This window comes from Zalophus californianus, chromosome 3, assembly GCF_009762305.2.
Source record: "Zalophus californianus isolate mZalCal1 chromosome 3, mZalCal1.pri.v2, whole genome shotgun sequence".
Taxonomy (NCBI): domain Eukaryota; kingdom Metazoa; phylum Chordata; class Mammalia; order Carnivora; family Otariidae; genus Zalophus; species Zalophus californianus.
In genome coordinates, this window is record NC_045597.1 from 152,106,400 (window position 1) to 152,128,636 (window position 22,237).

The 22,237-nt window shown below is 36.8% G+C and overlaps 1 protein-coding gene across 6 annotated transcripts in view; it reads right to left on the reverse strand.

Annotated features, from left to right (window-relative positions):
- STAT4 (signal transducer and activator of transcription 4) overlaps positions 1 to 22,237 on the reverse strand; it is a 116,700-nt gene that overhangs the window by 23,980 nt on the left and 70,483 nt on the right. For all 6 annotated transcript variants that reach the window (XM_027591311.1, XM_027591305.1, XM_027591309.1 and 3 more), the window contains 7 exons: positions 13,019 to 13,117; positions 10,630 to 10,722; positions 9,678 to 9,756; positions 6,232 to 6,317; positions 4,578 to 4,729; positions 2,451 to 2,609; positions 1,640 to 1,732 (listed from right to left, as the gene is read on the reverse strand). In XM_027591311.1, coding sequence (XP_027447112.1) covers positions 1,640 to 1,732; positions 2,451 to 2,609; positions 4,578 to 4,729; positions 6,232 to 6,317; positions 9,678 to 9,756; positions 10,630 to 10,722; positions 13,019 to 13,117 — 761 coding nt within the window. The remainder of the gene's footprint in view (positions 1 to 1,639; positions 1,733 to 2,450; positions 2,610 to 4,577; positions 4,730 to 6,231; positions 6,318 to 9,677; positions 9,757 to 10,629; positions 10,723 to 13,018; positions 13,118 to 22,237) is intronic.

Genomic DNA, 22,237 nt, shown 5'->3' on the forward strand with positions numbered 1-22,237 from the left:
TTCCATATCACCCCTTCCTTTGAAACAGGATATGCTATGGTAGGGAGGAGTTTTAGGGAAAATCTTGAATACTAAGTAAACGATCATCTATCAAGACAGTGGAGATCAGGGCCCAGAGAAGAAGGACAGGGACCCAACTGACACGTGGAAGAGAAAAGCAGGAACACTCAAATCAGGGACTAATTAACGGTCAGTGTCCCAGTCATCGGTTCAAACAACAGGCAAGGTGATGCCCATTTGGGGGCCTCTTCCACTTGGAATTCTTAGCTGAGCAATCTCTACTCATCTCTCTTTTTGTCCCAAGGAGCATCTTAGACTTATCATATCATCTATGGGGGTTCCTCAAGGAAAAGTAGGATGCCCATCACCCCTCTACCCTTTAGTGTTACTCTCTTCTGGGTTATGTAGAGATGTGGGGATGAAGAATGAACAACTCTTGAAAATCATGACATTTTTAAGAGAACCTGGTCTCTGGCTTTTGTTCCTGGTTTTTAAGTCTTGCTGCAAAATTCACGCAAAGGAAACAATTAAGAATTTCACGTAAGGTATTTAAAATGCACACTGAAGAAAATGCCACCCCTTTAAAAATGGAGTTCTGAGGTGACAGATGTTAACTAAACTTTTTGTAGTAATCATTTTGCAGTTTATGTAAGCCAAGTCATCATGCTGTACGGCTTAAACTTCTACAGTGCTGCTGTACATCAATTACATCTCAATAAAATGGAAATGAATAAAACAAAATAAAAATACAATTCTGATAGTGATATGGGATCAGAAAACCCATCATGGGGCCCTAAATCAGTATCTACCATGGCATCTTCACCTCTTGTCCCAGTCAGAGGTAACTTCATTAGGAATTTAAGGCTTGGGGGCCTTAGGGATTGATGCATGATGAAAATCTTTGAAATTTCAAGCTCAAATTCATGATTTTAAGTGTCATTAGGGAAAACGATACGTTTTGGTTACTCATGCTAATGGAAAGGATCAAATGCACAGACAGAGCAACAATAACACAAAAGCCATATGTCTTTAAATCCGGTACATAGTAAGGAGATATTGAAAATTACACTGTTGAGAGTTTCCATGGAAAATCCTATAAGCTATTTGCTCGGCAATCATCGGGGAAGAATGTGCCAGTTATTTTCTGGGTAAGATATTCAAAGCCTTCCACATTCTGTCCCCAATCTATTCAATTCTACCTCTCCCTGCTTCACTTACTTGCAAACCAGACCCGGGAAGTCATTCTTCCCGTAGTCTCGCTCTCCTACCAACCCACTTTCCCTCCCCTCTCTGCTCCTCCCACACGGTCCTTCCTCAAAGGGACCACAAGACTTCTCCAGACTCTCTAGTCTTCTCCCAAGTTAATCGTTTCAGCAATTGATCCCATGATGTCCGATACTGTGAGTCCATCCTTTCCTGCTAATATCCCTCGTGTCTTCATCTTTACTGTCATATGCTTGACAAGCAGGGCCGTCATATGAACATTTCTGAGGGTATCTACTATAGCTCAGTGCTGGGCATGCAGGAGGTGCTTAAGACAGAAGAGTTGAATGAAAGGCCCTAGGATAGAAATTCGTCTTATTTAAACAGTGGCTATGGCTCTACAAACAAAGGAAAAGATAGAGCACATTCTGCCTACCTTAGCTTTACAGTGAACTGAATAAGAGTTTTAAGTACCATCGGTCTCTGGGGATGGGTTGGCATGCATGGCTGTCGTTCAACCACAAATGAGCTAGATTAAAAGGAAATAAAGCACGTCATTTGAAAGCATTGAAAATATTGACAGGCTGAAAACCACAGAGAAACAGGATGCTGTCCTCTTAAAAAATCCAAATTTTCTACATTTACAAGACGTTCAAACCTCCGTTAAGCTCAAATCTTTCCAAAGACTGCTCATAGATAATTACCAGGAGATGGAAAAAAAAATGCCTAAAGACTGTCCTTTAAATAACAACAGTAAATAGTTCTTGTTACCCTTGAGTCGAGAATAAAAGCCTATTTTTATCATACTATTTTATCATAAAGTAAAAAGTTAATTTCATGCCATCTTTTAACTGGATATTAGAAATCCTGGTACATAGTAATGTTTTTTTTTGTTTTTTTCCCCCCCTTTGGATGAGCTTATACACATAAACATGGCCTCTACCCTTCATTTCTTGGATACATACTTAAAAGAAATTGCTGAAATCCTTTTCTAAAATGTGAAAAATGAACTTCAGCTGGATGTTGTGCTTGGCTCAGAAAACTGAGTCAGCTTTTGGGAGAAGTGTTGAATAAATAGTGAAGAGCAGAAATGTTTCTGGAACTCTCTGGAGCTTTATGCACTTTACCCTGAGGTTCACTGTTTAACACTTCTCTACCTTCCTTCACCTTAACACCAAAACCCCAGCCAGGGTGTCCTTACAACTCCACAGGACTGAGGCTGCCATAAGACATTTAAATTTACTTACTTCTTAAAAAGGTTGTAGATCAAGAAGGTGACTCTTTCTAGCAGATGTGCTCTTTGCATGGGGATGGGGTCTCCTTCATATGTCATTTTAGTAGACTGTTCCTCTAATTTCTCCAATTGCCTTCTGAGTTGAAACAGACTTTCTGCCAACAGTGTAAAGCTATCAAACAGCAAATGAAAATCAGCAGGTAGCTTTCCCACTTAACAATCTACCATTCTGGGGCACCTGAGTGGCTCAGTTGTTAAGCGTCTGCCTTCGGCTCAGGTCATGATCCCCAGGTCCTGGGATTGAGCCCCGCATCGGGCTCCCTGCTCTGCGGGAAGCCTGCTTCTCCCTCTCCCACTCCCCCTGCTTGTGTTCCCTCTCTCGCTGTGTTTCTGTCAAATAAATAAATAAAATCTTAAAAAAAAAAAGCAGGGGGCCTTTCCATTAAAAAAAAAACTACCTTTTTAACTGTTAACCACATTAGCAAGCAATAAATTATTAAATAATTATTCAATTAACAAAATCATTCACTTAATTCCATTAAAGGTTAGTGGCGGTTCTTTATGTTTACTTCCCTAATCCTTTTTTTCCTCTAAGATGCATGACAGATGGAAAATGTTTTCAATGTTTTGTCATTTATACCTGTAGTTAAAGAAATCATTTATAAAATTTTGTCAACATCAGGAACCGAATCCCTTTTAATTTTGTTTAAAAGTCTGTTAGACATATAGATGTTAAGGATATGGTACTCATTAATGGGTAAAGAAAGAGCAAATTTAAAACTTTAAAGATACATGATATGAAGAATGTTATGTGCAAGAATACTAAAGAATAAAAAAAACAATATGAAATGGACTCCCTCCCCCAATATGTTTTTTACAAATCCTAAGTATTGGCCAAAAATGATCTGTCTGGAGAAAGGTATGGGCTTAGAGTTTTACTCACTATGTGGTGATCTCACCTTGGAAATGAAGGTGGGAACTTGGGCCTGAAGTCTAGGGAAGAGACAGTCTAAAACGGACACCCAAGGGACCGTCAACTAGAGAAGAGGTGGGTTGTCTGGACAGACTTGGTAAGTCCATCTGGCCCCGACAGCAGCTCTTTCTACTTAGAAGTTTACTCCCCACATAGTGCTGTGAAAAGATCTGTCCACCCCCCACCGATTTTGGTATAAGCACTGTTATCTGCTAAGTTCTTGATTGCTTCCTTTGTTGTTTATTATTTTTATTATTATATTTTATTTTTATTATGTATTTACTGTTTATTATTACAGTGAGGTTAGAGAATAGATGCATCTCCCCAAGGACACTCAGTACGTTTTAGTATATGTGCTGCTGAAGAGAGCACACTCAGTATGTTTTAGAAAGAGCCCAATTCCTTACTCTTCTGGAGAAGAAGGCCCAGCAGGGCAGAGGTTTCAGTGCAAATGGCCCCAGTTATGTCATACTTCCATTGAACTGAATTGTACCCTTCGAAAGCAATTTTAGATTTCAACTGAATGTTTTCCTTCTTTTTCATTATTTTTTTCTAAGTGTTCTTTCAATCAGATATTTTTATTTCGCATGGATGAGGAAAACCCCATCAGCATTTGTTCTTGTAATACAAAGGATAGTATCTGCATATGATTGCATATGTGCATGCATTGGGGATGTCAGGTCGTAGTAGCCATTTGAGATTTTTCATTTAAATACAAAAATAAATCACTCTGTGGAAAACACAAAACCAGTGTTTAATTCTGACTTCTTAAGATATACCTTTAAAAACTGAGATATAAGAAAAACTTTCTCAAGCTTTTGAAGCTAGTGCTTCTTACGTCCCTATAGGAAGTTGTATTCATTGCTGGTTTCAAAAATTCACTGGAGTCTTTTAAGGTTAGTATATTATGGGAGAGAATTAAGCAATTCTTATGCATTCTATGGAGTTCTACAGATGCTTTATTTTTGGCCCAAGGGAATAAGAGTAAAAATACGTATGGTATGCATCTATTTTTTTCTCAACTGTAGAGTTCCCAGCGGCTAATAAGCCATTAATAACTTCAGTGAATTTATGTTTTGGTCTGAGCCTGCCTTCTCTGGCTGAGTGACACTGAAGTTTTGTACTTCCTGTGGTTTTCACTAGAAACTGCAGTCAAATGCATTTTACCAGTTTTGAAGCTGGTCGAGCCCATTGTGGAGCGGCCCGCCAATGCAGGCGATCTGCTGTCTCCTCTTCCAGTCCTGCAGCTCTTCCATCAGCATGCTGTTCATTAACAAGTCCGTTTCGTTTACTATTTGGGTTATCTTACTGAGGGCTTCCTAAAAACAAAGGTGACTACTGAAAAGATTTTCGTGAGATACAACCAAAGTCACTCATAATTCAACCCGTGAAATGATTTGTCTGACCTGGGGGACAAAGGCTTGGTTAAAATTCTCATCAAATATTTTATCAAATACTACCTTCTATTTATCACGGCACTGCCTTTTCCAACTTTCCATATTAAATTCTTATAATGAAGTAATGTTATTAAAGGAAAAAGCATGATTGCAGTTAACAATCTCATACTATCTCATAATATCATTGAATATCATCTAGTACAAATTCAAATACATTGAATTTGTAACTCCTGTGACAATATTGAATCTTCTAGTCATAGAGCCATATCTCTGCTTTTTAAAAAGACATAAATTAAATTTATATTCTCATAAATATATGCATTTATTCTAAAATGTGGTGACTAAAATTTGAGCCTTTCTGTGTTAGTGTTTTTAGGACTTTATCTGGGTTGAGGGAGGCATAGTGGAGAAGTTTAACTTTCAAAGGCCTAAGGATTAGAAGGTGTGAACTCCTATCCTGGTTTTGTGACAAGCCACGTGAATTTGGAAAAACCACTTAACTTTGCTGGAACTTGGTCTTCTGATCTATACAATGAGGTGATTGGACCAAAATATTTCCAAGGTTCCTTCTGTCTTAAAAATCTTATTTCTAAAGCAGAATAAGACAGCACGCATAAAACATATAGCATAGATCTATTATGCATAAATGCATTAAGCTTATCTTGGATTAAATATCTGCATGTTTAAAATCTGATTTCTAACTGTTGAAGTTTATAATGTAGGGTGAAAATAAATTTTACATTTATTTGTGTTCACACAAATTCCTGCACAAAAAATGAAGCTGAACTTTTAGAAATAAACTCTTGATTTATAAGTGATTGCCCAAATTTTAATTGCATTTATTTTCAAGGATAGAAAGTTGAAATAGAGATGTTTCCCTTCTTTTAAAATATTTCACTGAGCCAGAAAAAGCTTTCTCCTCTCCTTGAAAGGAGGTTAGATTGAATATGTTCAGTTGTCAATGAACTATCCTGAAATCTATTCAATTACTTAGCATGAGGTCATTTTTCAGAGTGGAAACTGGAACACTGATTTTTCTAATAAAATTTTAGTGGCCATCAGGTAATATTTTAATTATACATGTAGTAGAACCCATATCAGCATATTAAGTACAGAAACTAAAACGGTCATGTCTGAAATAGTGGCAAATAAAAACCGGGTAAAATGTTCGCCTTGAAATTAATGGTAGCTACAGTAAATGTACTGCATAAGCAAGATAAATAAACTTTAGAGAGGGCCAGCTTTGTAAACTTAAGAAGAGAAGCACGGCAAACAGTATGGCACTCTTCCTAGAAACACTGCCGTTTATTCATTCAGCTTAAATAAAACTGAATGAATCCAAGAGCTTGATTCTTTTCAGTAGGAGCAGAATATAGGGAAAGGAGAAAAGTAGGCAAAAGATCAAATTAACGTTCTTCACTAACCTTTCTCTTGAAGTCGAGACTGTTAAGCATTTCTTGCAGAGTCAAAACTTCCTGATTCATTAGGGCATTGTTCTTGTCCCCCTGATCTGTGAAGGAAAAGAGGTGAGATTTAGAGTCCTCTCCAAGGCGAAGCTCTCTGTCCTGAAAGCCAAGTCTGCTGCATTCCCCATCCTTAAGTCCTAAGATACAAGAGACTAAATGCGGCCATTGCAGAAGAGCTTGAAAGTAAGTCCCTAACAGAAGACCCTTCCTCACACCATGCTCCTTTTTGGGGTGGTGAGAGGGTTAAAAATGTTTTTGAAATGCATTCCTTTTTAGATACCTCTACACTAACAATAACCCTAGCTAGTTGGCATAAGTAGGAAAGGGGCCATCTTTGTGCCCATTATTAAATCATATTTGATTCTTCCTGATCCCTTTACCCACCTGTTCCCGCTCTACTTTTTATTCAGGAATTACAGAAAACGCCTGGAAGGGTTGCAGTTTTATCCACTTAGTCTCATGAACTAATAAAGACTAAATCCTTTGCTTCCCCCCCTTTTTTTCCCTTTGCAAAATGGGCTTGCCTCACAGTAAAACTAGAAGTAGGAAAGAATTACAGAGTAAGAAAAATCTCTGACTGAAAAAACCCCAAATGGCTTATCCTCTTAAATGGGAGACATGGAATAAACATTATATTCTTTAACTTGAACCTTTAACTTTATTGGTCTACAGCAAGTGATTGTTTATACCAACCCTCTTGTTTATGCAGAGTGAAGGTCGGAAATGCTGGTCTGACTGGAGTAATTGTGAAAAAGAGACCCCAAAACCACATTGTGCCAAATTTCTCCACAGAACAGCACTGAAATCCGGAAAATTATTCCTGGTTTTATTAATTCACAAACTTGCAAATTCCTAGATCCCACGTGTAGCAAAATTTTGCTCATATAGCCTTTTATAAACTCAAAACTTCATTTTCTAATACTTTTCAGTCTTCACCAGCAAGATGCAACTTGTTTCCTGTGCGTCTTTCATTTCACTTAAAACATTTCATTTCACTTATAACCAACAAAATGAATACTTAAAGTTGATGTTAGTGACAGAATGAGCATTTTTTATTCTTCCTAATGCTCATGAAGCACTAATTATAGTAATTGTCATATATTAAGTCCAAAATAATTTTATTGTTTAATGTATTTTGTTACATCCTACTTCTTAAACTGGTGGTTCACATATGAGATTTCGGGTGAGACTGCTTCCTTTTCTTAAGATTTTATTTAATTATTTGACAGAGACAGACACAGCGAGAGAGGGAACACAGGCAGGGGGAGTGGGAGAGGGAGAAGCAGGCTTCCCGCGGAGCGGGGAGTCCGATGCGGGACTCGATCCCAGGACCTTGGGACCATGATCTGAGCCAAAGGCAGACACTTAACGACTGAGCCACCCGGCGCCCTGGGTGAGACTGCTTTCAGTGGACTGTAACACTTGGTGAAATTGGCAGTTGTAAACATTTTTAGGATCACGGATCCCTCTGATAAACTCTGATCATCCCCATATTTGTGCCCTTTCTTTTGAAGGGAAAAACTGTACATATAAGCAATTATGAACATTTTAAAGATTATTTATTTATTTATTTATTTATTTATTTATTTATTTATTTATTTAAGAGAGAGAGCAAGCAGGGGAAGGGACGGAGGGGAAGGGAGAGGGACAAGCAGACTCCGCTTTAAGTGCAGAGCCCAGTGCGGGGCTCGATCCCACGACCCTGAGATCATGATCTGAGCCGGTCACTTAACTGACTGAGCCACCCATGTGTCCCGCAACTACAAACATTTTAAATATTATTTCCTGGGAGTCAATACATCCTGAAGATGCCAGGAAACACATCACTCCTCACCTATGCCAAACAAGATTCCTATCCTAATATCTTCACTTTTAAATCTTTTTTTTTTAAGATTTTATTTATTTATTTGACAGAGAGAGAGAGAGAGAGACACACACAGTGAGAGAGGAAACACAAGCAGGGGGAGTGGGAGAGGGAGAAGCAGTCTTCCCGCGGAGCAGGGAGCCCGGTGCGGGGCTCGATCCCAGGACCCTGGGACCATGACCTGAGCCGAAGGCAGACGCTTAACGACTGAGCCACCCAGGCGCCCCTATATCTTTGCTTTTAAATCTGAGATGAAAGTTAAGTGCTTGGTCACAATCATCCATACTTCCTTCCAGATGAATTTTAAGTTAACATTTCAACAGTTAAAGATGCTTCTGTAAATAAAAGATTTCTATCCAATTTGTTTTTAAAAATTATTTAAAAATAATTTTAGAATTACAAGAGTTGCAAAAATAGTAGAGTTCCCATCTGCCCTTTATCAGCTTCCTCTAATATCTTACATCAGCATAGTACAGTTATCGAAGCCAGCAAATTAACATTGGTACAATCCTACTAACAATCCTGTTAATCTCGATCTAATTGGAATTTCTCTGATCCTCCCACTAATGGGAACACACTTCAAATGATCAATCCTGTTACTTGTAAATTTTAGACCCTGTAAATATTCTCATTCTTCCTTTCTATTTTTTAAAAAGACATCAAATTGTAAACAAACTCCATGTTTAATCACAAAGATATAGTCAAACAATTGCAGCGTCCTTACATTTTGACATTTATACAGTTATTGAAATTATGTTTTTGAAGATTTTTTATGATATGGGAAAATAACTTAAAACTTCAGAATGCAATACACAAACCTATGTAAAGGACCTCAAGTTTGTTGCAAATAAATAGATATGTGTGTATTTGAATGCATGGGGAAAATGTTGTAAGGAGATATACTAACATTTTGACTGTTTATCTACAGATAGTGGAATTTTGTGATTTTTTATTTTTTTAATGCTTTTGTCTATTTTCCAAATTTCCTACAGTGAATCATATTCTACCTATAATTTAAAAAATTTTTTTTTAAAGCAGGCTCCACACCAGTGTGGAGCTTGAACTCACGAACCTGAGATCAAGAGTCGTGGGCTTTATTGACTGAGCCAGCCAGATGCCTTACGTTTCTACTTATAATCTTAAAAAACATATTAAAAAACTCACCTAGGGATGACATTAGTAATTTCCTGATCATACCAGGCAACTATCATTACTTTTCTTAGTCATGATAATGATGTTTTGATTCTATAGGAGAATATTTTTAGTTTTTGGAGATGCATGCTAAAGTAGGAGTGATTTCTCATGAGCTTTATAATTTATTTTGAATTGGCTGGTAAAAAAAATATATAATATATATATATATGGAAAGAAAAGGAGGAAGCAAAATACTCCTCTCCTGTACTATCTCTTCAAAACAAAAACAAAAGCACTTCCCTTAGGGAGGTAGATCAATTTATCAGTTTTGTTAGTATGAAGAGGAAATCCCAGTCATGTTGTCTTTATGTCCCTAAGTAGGATTATAGACAAAATAAAAACTTACCCATTGTCTGAATTGTTTTATACCTGTAGTCAAATTCATCTTGAAGATCTTCTAAATATTTGGTGTCTTGTTCTGTCATCTTTTTACAAAAGAAAACATATTCACTCTATTGTTTTAATTAAGCATGTCAGTGAAACATCATCATCAGTATTTCAAAGTATGCTGTTTGGTGCTTCCGGCCTCCAGTCACATACTGGACTAAGTGTATAGAACCTACATTTCTAAAGAGCAATACCCATGAACGCTGAATAGCACTGGAAGAACCAGACTAAATCTGCTTTTCCATTTGCACTTCTTGATCGTTTGGAAATCTTTCAGCATCATGCCTCTTATTTCTCATTTAGTTCCAAATGATTCTAATGTCTTTTTTTTTTTTTTTTTGCTGGAGAATATGGATACCTTTTCCCTTTTAGTTCCCCTGCATTAACGTACCAATTATCTTTTCACTTAAAGTCTCTATTCGAACCTGCTGTAGTTTATGGCAATTCAGTCTACATTTTTTTCCTCTCTCTACTTCTTAGAAAAATATCCATGTGTCCTGTGTTTCTGTTTTGAGATTTCACTTTGCTCTTCTCCAAACCTGGTAATGTCTGTCTGCTCATAATAGGTATTAAGTGCCAAGATCTGGGCTAAAGGCTTTTCTTATATTATCTCATATAGCCCTTCATAGCACTCCTGTGATGGTGGTCATCCTCACTTTTATAGATGAAGATGCAGAGATTTACAATGTGAAGGTTTAGAGGCATGGAGTGTGGTGGGGTAGGCCCAGTCTCCAGTAAATTGAAGCTGAAAGGTTTCCCCCCCAAGAAATCTTTTCTAATATAAACATAGTATGTGAGAGAGAGTTATTTTATTATCAAATTGCCCTGATTTCTGTAAGGACTAACTTTGGGCACAGTTAGATGTTTGGGGGCAATAGCTAGACTTGCTTGGTTTCTATGAGCTTACTCACCTGCACACTATTTTTAATGGCAGCCACTTTGTGCTCCACATTCCTCTGCCTTTCTGAAACTGAAGAACTTTGTAAGGATTTCTCCAGAGGTCCCTGGAAAAAGAATGTCTTGAAATTTCAATGATATGAATAAAACAAGTTTATGATAAGTGTAGTATATGTAGTATACTTTGAACTGAGGTTTGAATTCATAGGATATGGAATACTACACAGCCATTAAAAAGCATACTTTATTTAATGACATTTAAAGTAGCATTAAGTTGTTAAGAAGTAGAGCAAATTATAAAAACACCATGTATTTATGATCCCTCTTCCTTATATATATGTATGTATAAACAGATGGATATATGTATAGACATTTGTAAACTCAAGTACATAGGACTGGAAGGACACACACACCAAAACATCATCAATATGTAAGTGGAATCACACATGATTTTGTGGCTTAAACTTTTTTCCCTAATTTTCTATAACAGACCTACATTGCTTTTGAAATTCTCTAAAATGAATACATGTAATTTAAAAATGAGTATAGCGAAACTACATTGAATTGGACTTAAATTCAGAATTAGGGATGTTGACTCTGCTAGGATGAGATTTACTTTTACACTGGAACAGAGGGAGTTCACAAAAGAATATCTAAAAATGTTAGCCTAGTTAAATAGAAAGGTTAACCAACCTTTCCATGCACCATTTCTTGGTCATTCAAATAATCTAACATTGAGTGTTCCTTAGATATAAAGACACTGAATGTGTTCCTTAGATATCAAGCCACATAGATACCCAGTTAGAATGTCAGCAACCTTTGCCTTAGAGGTTGGCGAGGAGCTACAGTTAGAAAGGCTGATGACTTGACTAAGCAAATCAGTGGTGGAACCTCAAGTAGAACTAATGTGCTTGGCTACAAATCAAGTGTTCTTTCAACTACACCACATTCTTCAGATTGGAAAAATAGTTCTAAAATCCCTCCCTCCTTCCCTCCCTCCCTCTCTCTCTCTCTCCATATATATATATATATATATATGCTTCCATATATATATGCTTCCATATATTTGTATATTGGTTTGAAGGTTTGAAATTTTTGTGGTAGTATGGGGTACTGGCAGATTGTTTGTAGTTTCTAATTTGACTGATACCTGACATTTGAAGACAACACCCACACCCACACCCCCCCCAACACACACTAAAATGACTGCAGATGAGAGGGATATAGAAAAGGATAGCTGAGAATATATGTGAGAATATCATATATTAGAAGTAATAGCATCTTAATTTTTACCCAAAATGCACTGAATCAAACTATATTTACTTTAGAAGCACTATACTTTAGATTTTAAATCAAATAAAAATATTATCCTTTATCTAAAGAAGAAGAGCAAATTGTTAAAATTTCATATTTTTCCAAAAACAACCATAACACGACAATAACTAAGTCTAAGCAATTTTTTAAAAAGATTTTATTTATTTATTTGAGAGAGAGAGAATGAGACATAGAGAGCACGAGAGGGAAGAGGGTCAGAGGGAGAAGCAGACTCCCTGCTGAGCAGGGAGCCCGATGTGGGACTCGATCCCGGGACTCCAGGATCATGACCTGAGCCGAAGGCAGTCACTTAACCAGCTGAGCCACCCAGGCGCCCTAAGTCTAAACATTTTTAACAGCTCAAAAAAAGATACTTTCCTCAATGTTTAGAAATAAATATAGTGGTGTGATTTACTAAATTATGGAGGACATCATCTGGAAATTGATTACTTACATACTCTTTCCTTTTATAAGGATTAACTGAAAAAGTATTCCCAAGGACTTCATTGATCCCTCTATTTGTCTTTGATGGGGGCTCTGAATTCACTGAGAATAGTGTGATAAAATATAATCTAAAATACAGCAGGGCAAAGTACATTAAAACAATCAACAAGCAAGTATTTATGGAGTTTCCATAAGATAAAATGTTGTGTGTGTAGTTTTGTACTGGTGGGGGTAGGAAATCGGGAGCCATAGAAGGTTTTGACAAAGATCAATCCCTGAGGATAATCATGCTGAAGGAAGCAAAGTCCAAATGGTAGTTAGGAATTCAGCTAGGAGGCACTTAACTATATTCCTCAACTGATATTGTAAGACCATGGACCAGAGTGTGACCAATGGAAACAGAAAAGAATGTATAGAGAGGAGTCAAGAAACAAACTCTAGAAAGCCTTGGTAATTATCTCAGTATGAAGGCAGAGAAAAGGAATTACTCGAAGATGATCCTAAGATCTTGATTCCAAGTGATTGGAAGGATAGTGGCACCATTAACACAGGTAGAAGGAGCTGGTGGGGAAGAAGATGAGAATTTCTGCTTCAGAAAAATGGAGTTCCAAGTGATAACAAGACCACAAGTTCAGAAAATATTACCTGAATGGGCATGTTGGCTGCAGCCAATATTCTCCTCTCTTCCCTTAAACAATTCGAAATAACCACAGCTACGTGCATTGGATTTCCATGAAATTTTCCCTGGAAAACAAGTGAGCAAAAACAAACATAAAAGCTTAAATATATACATCATATGAAAACATCACTACTTGTAAATCAAAAATAATCTCTCAATAAATATATGGAACTATTTGGGATTTGTTTCATCAATCTATTCTAAAGCCACAGAAACTTGTATTGTGAAATTTCTATGGAGCATATTGCTCTCTCTTCAAAAATCATTTTTAATAATTAAAAATAATTCTTGAGCACCCCTTAGGAAAGGCCCTGAACACACACTCGGGAGGATCCATTTATTTTAGGCTTAGGATAGGTTTTAGGTAAAAGAGTTACTTCTTTGTAAATGATTATGCACCGGGGTGGTCCCAGCTGTTCGCCTGTTCACTCTGTGCTCCATGGTAAGCTTAAAGCATTCTTTGGTCCCTGTTTGCTGTTGTTCATGTTGACTAGTTTATAACTATACGAATTTACTAGAGGGAGACTATCACACATTTCAGCAACAATATTTTTATCACACCTAAGCATACACATTTTTTACTACCTGGGCTAATGGTGCAGAACTTGGAACTGGCAGCCTTCGGGTTTAATTCAGCCGCTCGGTACGCCGTGTGAGTTAAATATTGTAATCCCTTCAGGAGGAGCATGTACGACTCACAGCTGCCATTGTGCCCACCACTGAGAAACCCAGGCACTAATAATTTACCTTACCTGCCAAGACCCTGTAGGAGTTTCAGTTGTCTTGGTTTATAGGACTAATCCCCAAAACACCATAATTTTAGTCAAGAGTGTTAAACGTCTTTGTTAATAGACCTTTTCCAAGCCAGGGTTAACAGGAAGCTTCATAAATGTAGACAAATACATTTATTTAGTTTCCCTCTACCCTCCTCTCTGAAGGACGTGCTAATTATCTATGAAATTGTCAAATGGGTCAATAAAAGAAAAAAATAAAATAACAATCCATAAAGTGGAAAATTAACAATTAATCAAAAGGAAGATTATACAGATTGACAAACCAAAGGGTCTTTCAAGGGACGAAATGAGGTTGTAAACATTTTTATGACCTTCACTGCTGCCACAGTTTTATTAGATGATGCACATTAATTAGGACTTCTATTTGTAAAACGAGGGTAAACAACAAGTTTCTGAGTTCCTGCTCTTCCATATTCTACAGGCTTCAAAACTTTTTCCCTTTTAAATCAGAAAGCTCCAAAGAAAAAAATAAAGATGAATTGACAGAAGCTCATAAGGTAAAGAAATGAAAATGATCTTTTTTATTAAGCAGAGATACCAAATTTCCCATTTCTGCATGCTGACAATTTCAGATTCTCTCTAGTTAGAATTTGTTCCTGTTGATTGTTAATTTTCCTATCTACTGATGTTTTCCATAAACCTTCCATTCAACTTCCCAAGAAAAAACAATGTTTTCTCATTTTGCCTTTATTTTGCAAATATTCCATTGTTAATAAATGGCTTCTTCTGGGGCTCCTTTGGAGGCTCTGTTACTTAAGTAAATTTGAAAACTCCTCTTCCGGTCCAAGATCTGGAGTTCCTCTAAGACCCTGAGAATCACCCTTATTTGTCCTTGTTTTTCTCACCATTATAGGAGCTTTTCCATGATCATTCAGATATTATCTTTCTACATTTCTCAGCTCCATTGTGCACATTTTCCTTTTCCTTTCCTACTTGCAGTTTACCTTCCCTTTCAGATAAGTTTCCCCTTATGTCTTAGAAGGTTAAACTATTCATTTTTCTCCCTTGTTCAGAGCACAGGATCACCACCATGTCCATCTAGGCTATCTTTTCACTTTCCTTTTGCATTTTTCCTAACTTAGTCCCTCCCTTAAACGTATGAGACAAAAACTTCTTATGGAAAATTGATCATTATAGACTCAAAACCAAATTAGTGCTTTTTATTTTTGTAAATATCAAAGATGTACTCACGTTCACCTTTCAGTTACCCATGTATATGGACCTCAAAAAAAAAAAAAGCAACCAAAACCAAAACCAAACCAAACCAAAACAAAACAAAAAAAACACCCCTGAGCGTGTGTTGGTGGGAGGAAGAGAACACCAGAGAGAAAAAAACTGCACATTTTCTGTTGTCTCTCTTGTCTCACGCATGTATAGTGCATATATCTTCTGCTCCGTGGCTTGACTTTTCCCAAGTGGCAATGAATAGAAGTTTCTATTTTAGTGAAGTCAAACTTATTAATTTTTCTCTTTATGGCTAGTGCTTTTTACGACTTATGAAATGTTTCCTAACCTCCAGTCATGGCGGTTTTTTCCCTCTGTTAAGTCTTTATAGTGTTGTCTTTCATTGTAATTCAGTTGGAGCTTGCTAATAATGAGAGGTCTTTTTCACATTTTTCTATACGGATACTCAGTTCTGACAAAATTTCTTGAACATTCTGTTTTTTCACCATGCTCTGCTGGGCCAACACTTTCATAAGTCAAGATCCACATGTGGATGGGTTTGCTTCTGAACTCTATTCCATCTTAGAATTCTATCTCTGTTTTGTCACAGCCTATCTTAATTACTAGAGCTTTATAACAAACTTTGATGTCAAGTAGGTTTCTTTGCATTTCCATGTAAATTTTAGAACAAGCTCGTCAACCTGTGCACATACATATAACCATGTTGAGAATTTGAATGGCACTATATCTTTAGATACATTTGGGAGATTGACATCTTTATAATTGTATTCTAATCCATTTATTGGGGTCTTCTTTAATGTTTCTCTATTAAGCATTATAATTATCTATGGGAATCTTACACATTTTTTGTTAGGTTTATTTCCATATAATTGGTATTTTGATAACAGAATAAATAGTATCTTTCTTTCCTAATTGTTTTTGCTGGCATGTAGAAATATATTTGACTTCCATATACTGATTTTGAAGCTAGCAACTTTGCTAAACCCTTATTGACTCTAATAATGTGTTTTTAATATCTCAACAATTCTAACAATTTATCTGTAGACTCTCTTGGATTTTCCACATATATAAATCATATCTTGTGTGAATATTGATAACATTTTTTCCCTTTTCTAACATCTAACTTCCATCAGAATTTTACCTTCATCCTAAGTTTTACTTAGAAATGTATTGGTTAATTTCCAAACATGGGGGTTTTCTACTTCTCTGGTTTTTTAACTGATTTTTTAAAAGGATTTTATTTGTTTATTTTATTTTAGAGAAAGAGAGTGAGCTCTCGAGTGGGGCATTAGGGGCGGAGGGAAAGGGAGAGAGAGAGAGAATCTTAAGCAGGCTCCACGCCAACCCTGAGATCGTGACCTGAGACAAAACCAAGAGTCAGATGCTTAACCAACTGAGCCACCCAGGCGCTCCTTAACTGATTTTTTTTATAGATTTAAAAATTCTAATCAGAGTAGATTTTCTGAGTGACCTCAACCACTTAAAATTTGCTGAGACTTGCTCTGTGGCCCGGCAGATGCACCTCTCGTAAGCTTGTGGAGAATGCGAAGTCTGCAGTTGTTCACTGCAAATGTCTTAACCAGGCTCATTAACCCAAGTTTGTTCATTGTTTTCTTCAAATTTCTGCATCCTTGTGGATTTTATTTCCTGGTTAATTTTATCAATTATTGAAAGAGGTATGTAAAAATCTATTCTGTGGCTTTTTGTCCTTGTGGTGCTGTCACACACATTCAGACTTACACATTACTAGTGAGTCAAACCTCCCATTTCTGTGAACTGAACTTTAATGATGCTTTTAGCTTTGAAGCAAAAATATAAACTATGACATAATGCTTTTTATCACTTGGAATTTTTATTTTGTACTTACTGAAAGGACTAGGTTTATTTCTATGGAGATATAAATATTTAAAATCACATAGCAGTACTGTGCATATATAAAAAGGGTAAATACATGTGAAGTAAATTGGTAATGTATTCCTAAAACTTCTTCATACACTTAGAATTCAAATTTTCTGAATCTCTTTTCAACATGGACTCACTGGAATTCATATTTTTCCATAAAATAATGTCCTCTGGGACATCAAAAATATCCATGAGGCAGCATTTCCTTAAAGTGTTCACAACTACTGTCTCCAGCCTGTAAGTTTTGATGCTGACGCTTTCTTGATCTTACCAGAAGTTCTTAATAGAAAATCTTCAGACAAGAACCAGGATTCACACTCCTTCTGCAAGCAGTCCTTAAATGGTTTGTTGACAGAAACATTGAGGGATTGTAGTGGCCTAGTCATGCCATCATGATTAACAACCATATCACTATGCTTTTAGATGAAATTATTTAACTGCTCAGAGACATGTCCGTAAAATCACTGAAGACTAGAAAATACAGTAGGTTCCTGGATGTCTATTCCAGAAGACTTCTAACCAGCCCTTTATCAGCTCAACCATTAACCATACTCTTTGGGTCTACTCCCAATAGTATTTTAAAAGAAATTCTTCTTAGACATTGTTTAAATTAAATTAAATATGGCAGTAACTTCAGCAATTGGCAGGTATAAGATTACAGTGACACACTGCTTGTCATAACTCAAACTCATATTCTTAATCCCTTTAAAGATCCTTTTGCATTGACAGTGTAATTTTAAGTCTCCTCAAAGAAAACAAATTCTCACACCAGGCATTACCTATTTGATTAAACACATACTGAACTTCTTCCTCAATGGCATCATGCTGGAAGTTAAGTGTATTCTGTTCCAAATCAGCAGGAAGTTTCTGATAAATGGATATCATACATCTTCAAGATAGTTCCTTGCAATGCATGATTCATTTACTCTAGCTTCCCATCACACTGAGATTGCATTCACCTATTGTGAGGAATTTGGCAATTTCTCTTGACACTGTTGCTTTGTGTATGATAGGCAATCCTTTTGCATGAATCTCAATAACAAAATATAATATGACTTCTTCTGCCTATGTGCATCTTTCTTCCTTTCTTGCATCCTATAAAGCACTTTACTGTTACTTTCCATGAAAATATGGAATTTAGGATCATCCATCCAGTGACAAATAATTTGCTTAACAAATATCAAATTTATACCCTGCTGATTTGTTCCCACCCCATTATGCATACATGATAGCTATTTGTTTCAATCCTAAAGCAGTATTATACTGATGACACTTTAAACAGCAATTAAACTCAACATATGCTACGCCAACAGTGCACATCATTCAACTGAAGTGACAACAACACGAAGAGCTGTGACCCAATTTCACATCACAGGCAATGACAATGACATTGTGTTTGCCACCTGACAACAATAAGTAAGAGATGTTATTGATTATAAGATGCATTTTCATTTCAGAGATTAAAATGCTGAAAAAAAGGTGTCTTAGAATTAATTAAGTATGCTGTTTTATTCTTGTTTCTGCTTTATGCTAAATTCTTTGGCTTTCCTTCAAATTCCTCTTCTCTTGCCCTTCCATCTAATTTCTAATTTTGACTCATCACTAAAGAGGGACTAGTTCATCTGCTTTTTTTTCTCCCAAAAGGTACAAGGAGTACCAGAATCAGAGGTAAAGGATATGAGAAGTCTTGCTTAAAATAATCTCCTTCATTCAGGTGGCACAGAATCAGATTTCACAACTAGACATTCACTCCTTTGAGTTCTTTCTCCAAGGATCTCCTTTAAAATGCAAACACAGGAGGAAGAGTTAACACTATATTTAGTTAATTTCCTCTGCATTGTGCAAGAATGATGGGAGGTTGTTTTCTGGCTGCAGTGACTTGGCAACTGCAGGATGAAAGCAGTGGGTCCCAGGACAAATACAGGGAGAAGTTTTGGGGGCGCCCTGAATGAGGGAGGCAGTAGTAATCAATGGGGATGTGGGATTCTGCAGAAACACGTAACAAACAACTGTCTGAGCTTGGGTTCCTCCAGAAGCTGATCCTGAAATATGAATTCCAGTCCAAAAAACACAGTTATGGGAGGGAGGGTAACTGAGACAAAGAAAATAAGGCATCGGAAAAGGGGCTGTTATCAAGTCATTGGCTAAGATGGGCTGGGAGCCAGTGAAGAACATGTGACAGAGCTATCTACACAAGGGTTGCGGGGAAATGGGGTATTTTTATACCAACTCTTGTCTTCATTAGCCCTGAAGCAAAAGAAATGTAGATGCTGGGACTGCACCACATTGAACTAAAATGATGAGGCCCAAGGGGATATGGGCAGGGTACCGCCCGCCTCTGCGATACCAGCTCTTCTCCCAATCTCAATGGTAGACATTTTGACTTCTCATTGGTTTTAACTACTTACAACCACATTATGCTCAAACGTTGACATTTCTTTTTGTTATGTTAATCACCATACATTACATCATTAGTTTTTGATGTGGTGTTCCATGATTCATTGTTTGCATATAACACCCAGTGCTCCATGCAGTACGTGCCCTCTTTAATACCCATCACCAGGCTAACCCATCCCCCTCCCCCCCTCCCCTCTAGAACCCTCAGTTTGTTTTTCAGAGTCCATAGTCTCTCATGGTTCTCCTCCCCCTCCGATTTCCCCCCCTTCATTCTTCCCCTCCTGCTATCTTCTTCTTCTTTTTATTTTAACATATAATGTATTATTTGTTTCAGAGGTACAGGTCTGTTATGGTATCTCTGGGATATGAAGCAGTTGTCTCCAATTATGGAGTAAAATGTTTTCATTCACATTTTTATTGGCAATCTGCGATCTACTGCACATTTCTGGTTGCCAGTTAGCTCTCTTCCCTTTTATCATCCCATATACTGCTGTTAAATCATTTTTATCCTTGCCCCATACCAGTGCCAAACACACTGGCCAATTTTTACTTGACAATATGCTCCCAGCTCCAGCCTTTTACTATTTCCTTCCCTTTATTCTGAGCACATGATTTTTCCAAATGGCTTCTACCTAGTATTTCCTCACTAGAATCATAAGAACATGTCTATGGTGGAAAAAACCCCACCAATTTGAACAAAAGCTGATCTAGTTGTCTTAAGGCTGATCTAGATGTAGAAGGATCACTCTAATAGATTTAAAAAGCAATTATCTTTCATGATAATTAAAACTACCATGAGATACCACAACACATCTGTTGGAAAGGTTAAATCCAAAACACACTACACCAAATACAAATGAGGATATGGTACAACAGGAACTTTCAAAATGGTATAGCCACTTTGGAAGATAGTTTGGCAGTTTCCGACAAAGTTAAACATACTCCTACCATAAAATCCAGCAATCATGCTCCTAGGTATTTACCCAAATGAATTAAAAACCTATGCTCACACCAAAACCAGCATCCAAATGTTTATATCAACTTTATTCATAACTATCAAAACTTAGAAGCAACCAAGATATCCTTCAATGGGTGAACGGATAAACAAACTGGTACATCTATATGATAGAATATTATTCAGTGATAAAATGAAATGAGCTATCATGCTACACAAAGAGGAAACTTAAAACCATTGTTAAATGAAATAAGCCAACATAAAAAGGCTATGTACTTTACGGCAAAACTATGGAGACAGTAAAAGGATCAGCGGTTGCCAGGAGTTGGGGGGCAGGGAGGGAGGGAAGGATGAATAGGTGGAGCAGAGGGGATTTTAGGGCAGAGAAACTTTTCTATATGAGACTGTAATGGTGGATATATGACTGCAAATAAGACCCACAGAACTGTGTAACACAAAGAGTGAATTCTGACGTAAACTATAGACTTTAATAACGATGTATTTTTTATTCATCAGTGGTTATAAATGCACCACCCTGAATGCAAGATATTAATGACGGGGGAAACTCTCTGGCAGGGGTGAGGGGAGGCTAAGGGAGTAGATGGGAACTTTCTGTACTTTCCACTCAGTTTTTCTGTAAACTTAAGACCACTCTAAAAAATCAAGCTTATTTTTTAAATCATTTTATTGAAGTCACAGTTCTTGCATACCCTCATGCTATTTCTCTTGGCAGGAATGAACAAATTCAAATGAACAGAGTTGCCTGCCTTTCTTGCTCAGTTAGTTTTAAATCCTCTCATCACCACGAAGATTATCTTGGATAAAAAGGAAGTGAGGTATAGAGTCTCCATGGATAGAAATGATTAATGCCTTATTTCTGTTTATGCTGATAATACATCCATCTTAAAACAAACTAGCTAGAAATTAGCTGCAGGTATATATAGCTTGTCTTAGCTTATTTTTTCAATGAAAAGAAAACACTTCTTAAAGGAATCAAGACGTTTTCTGTAAATTCTGAGTATATTTCCTGAGCCATGTTCTGTATCTGTGAAGGCTCAACTCATTCTGGACAATTGCTCTGCGAAGCAGCCAGAGAGCTCTCTAATAAACTGAGGGGACCTGGGTTTGTGCTGATACTAGCTGTGTGACCTGAGGCAAGTCACTTTTTAACCTTCATTGCTTTAATTGTCCTATTAGTCAGTTGGGATAATAATGCTTGCCCATTATCATAGAGTCACAGTCAACATGGCAGACGTTTGAGAAAGCTTTGTAACTTGTAAAGCGCTCTATAAACATGAGTTTTCTTTGTTGCCTTTTTGGGGGTGTTAGGAGAATTTAAACCTCACAAATGGCAAGTCAAATAGAAGATAAAAATCTTCCTGTTGGTTTCACAGAAATGAATGAAGATACTGATTATAAAGACAATAAAGACTGAGGGAATATATTTACACAAATATAAAACTCCAGAAAAAGGAAGAGTATGTATTTGGGGCTTTCAGAACATTAGACAGTAAGGACTTTCTTGTCATTTCTTTAGGACTAACTTGTGCATGCACATAAATACATTCAAAGCTGCTTTGAATAGAAAAAATTAACCCACAAGCTAGCAATTAGAAATAATAATAGTATAGTGCTTTCACTTGAGCATAATTCATACAATCTTTGGAAGAAAATAATTAACACTACACTCTCTAGGCATAGGAAAAAACCTGGAAGGAACACATCAAACTCTCATTGATGATTATCCTTGGGGAAATGGGGTTGGGGGGAATGGAAATTTTCACTTTTACCTCAGTTCTTTGGCATTATTAGAATTTTTTTAAATAATTGAGCATGTGTTACTTTTATGATTAAAACTAAACAAGAAGTGATAAATTACATGTATATACTTCATATCAGATCTTTCTCTTCGCTTGATTTAGGCAAAGGTTTTTGTAAAACATGACTGTTGG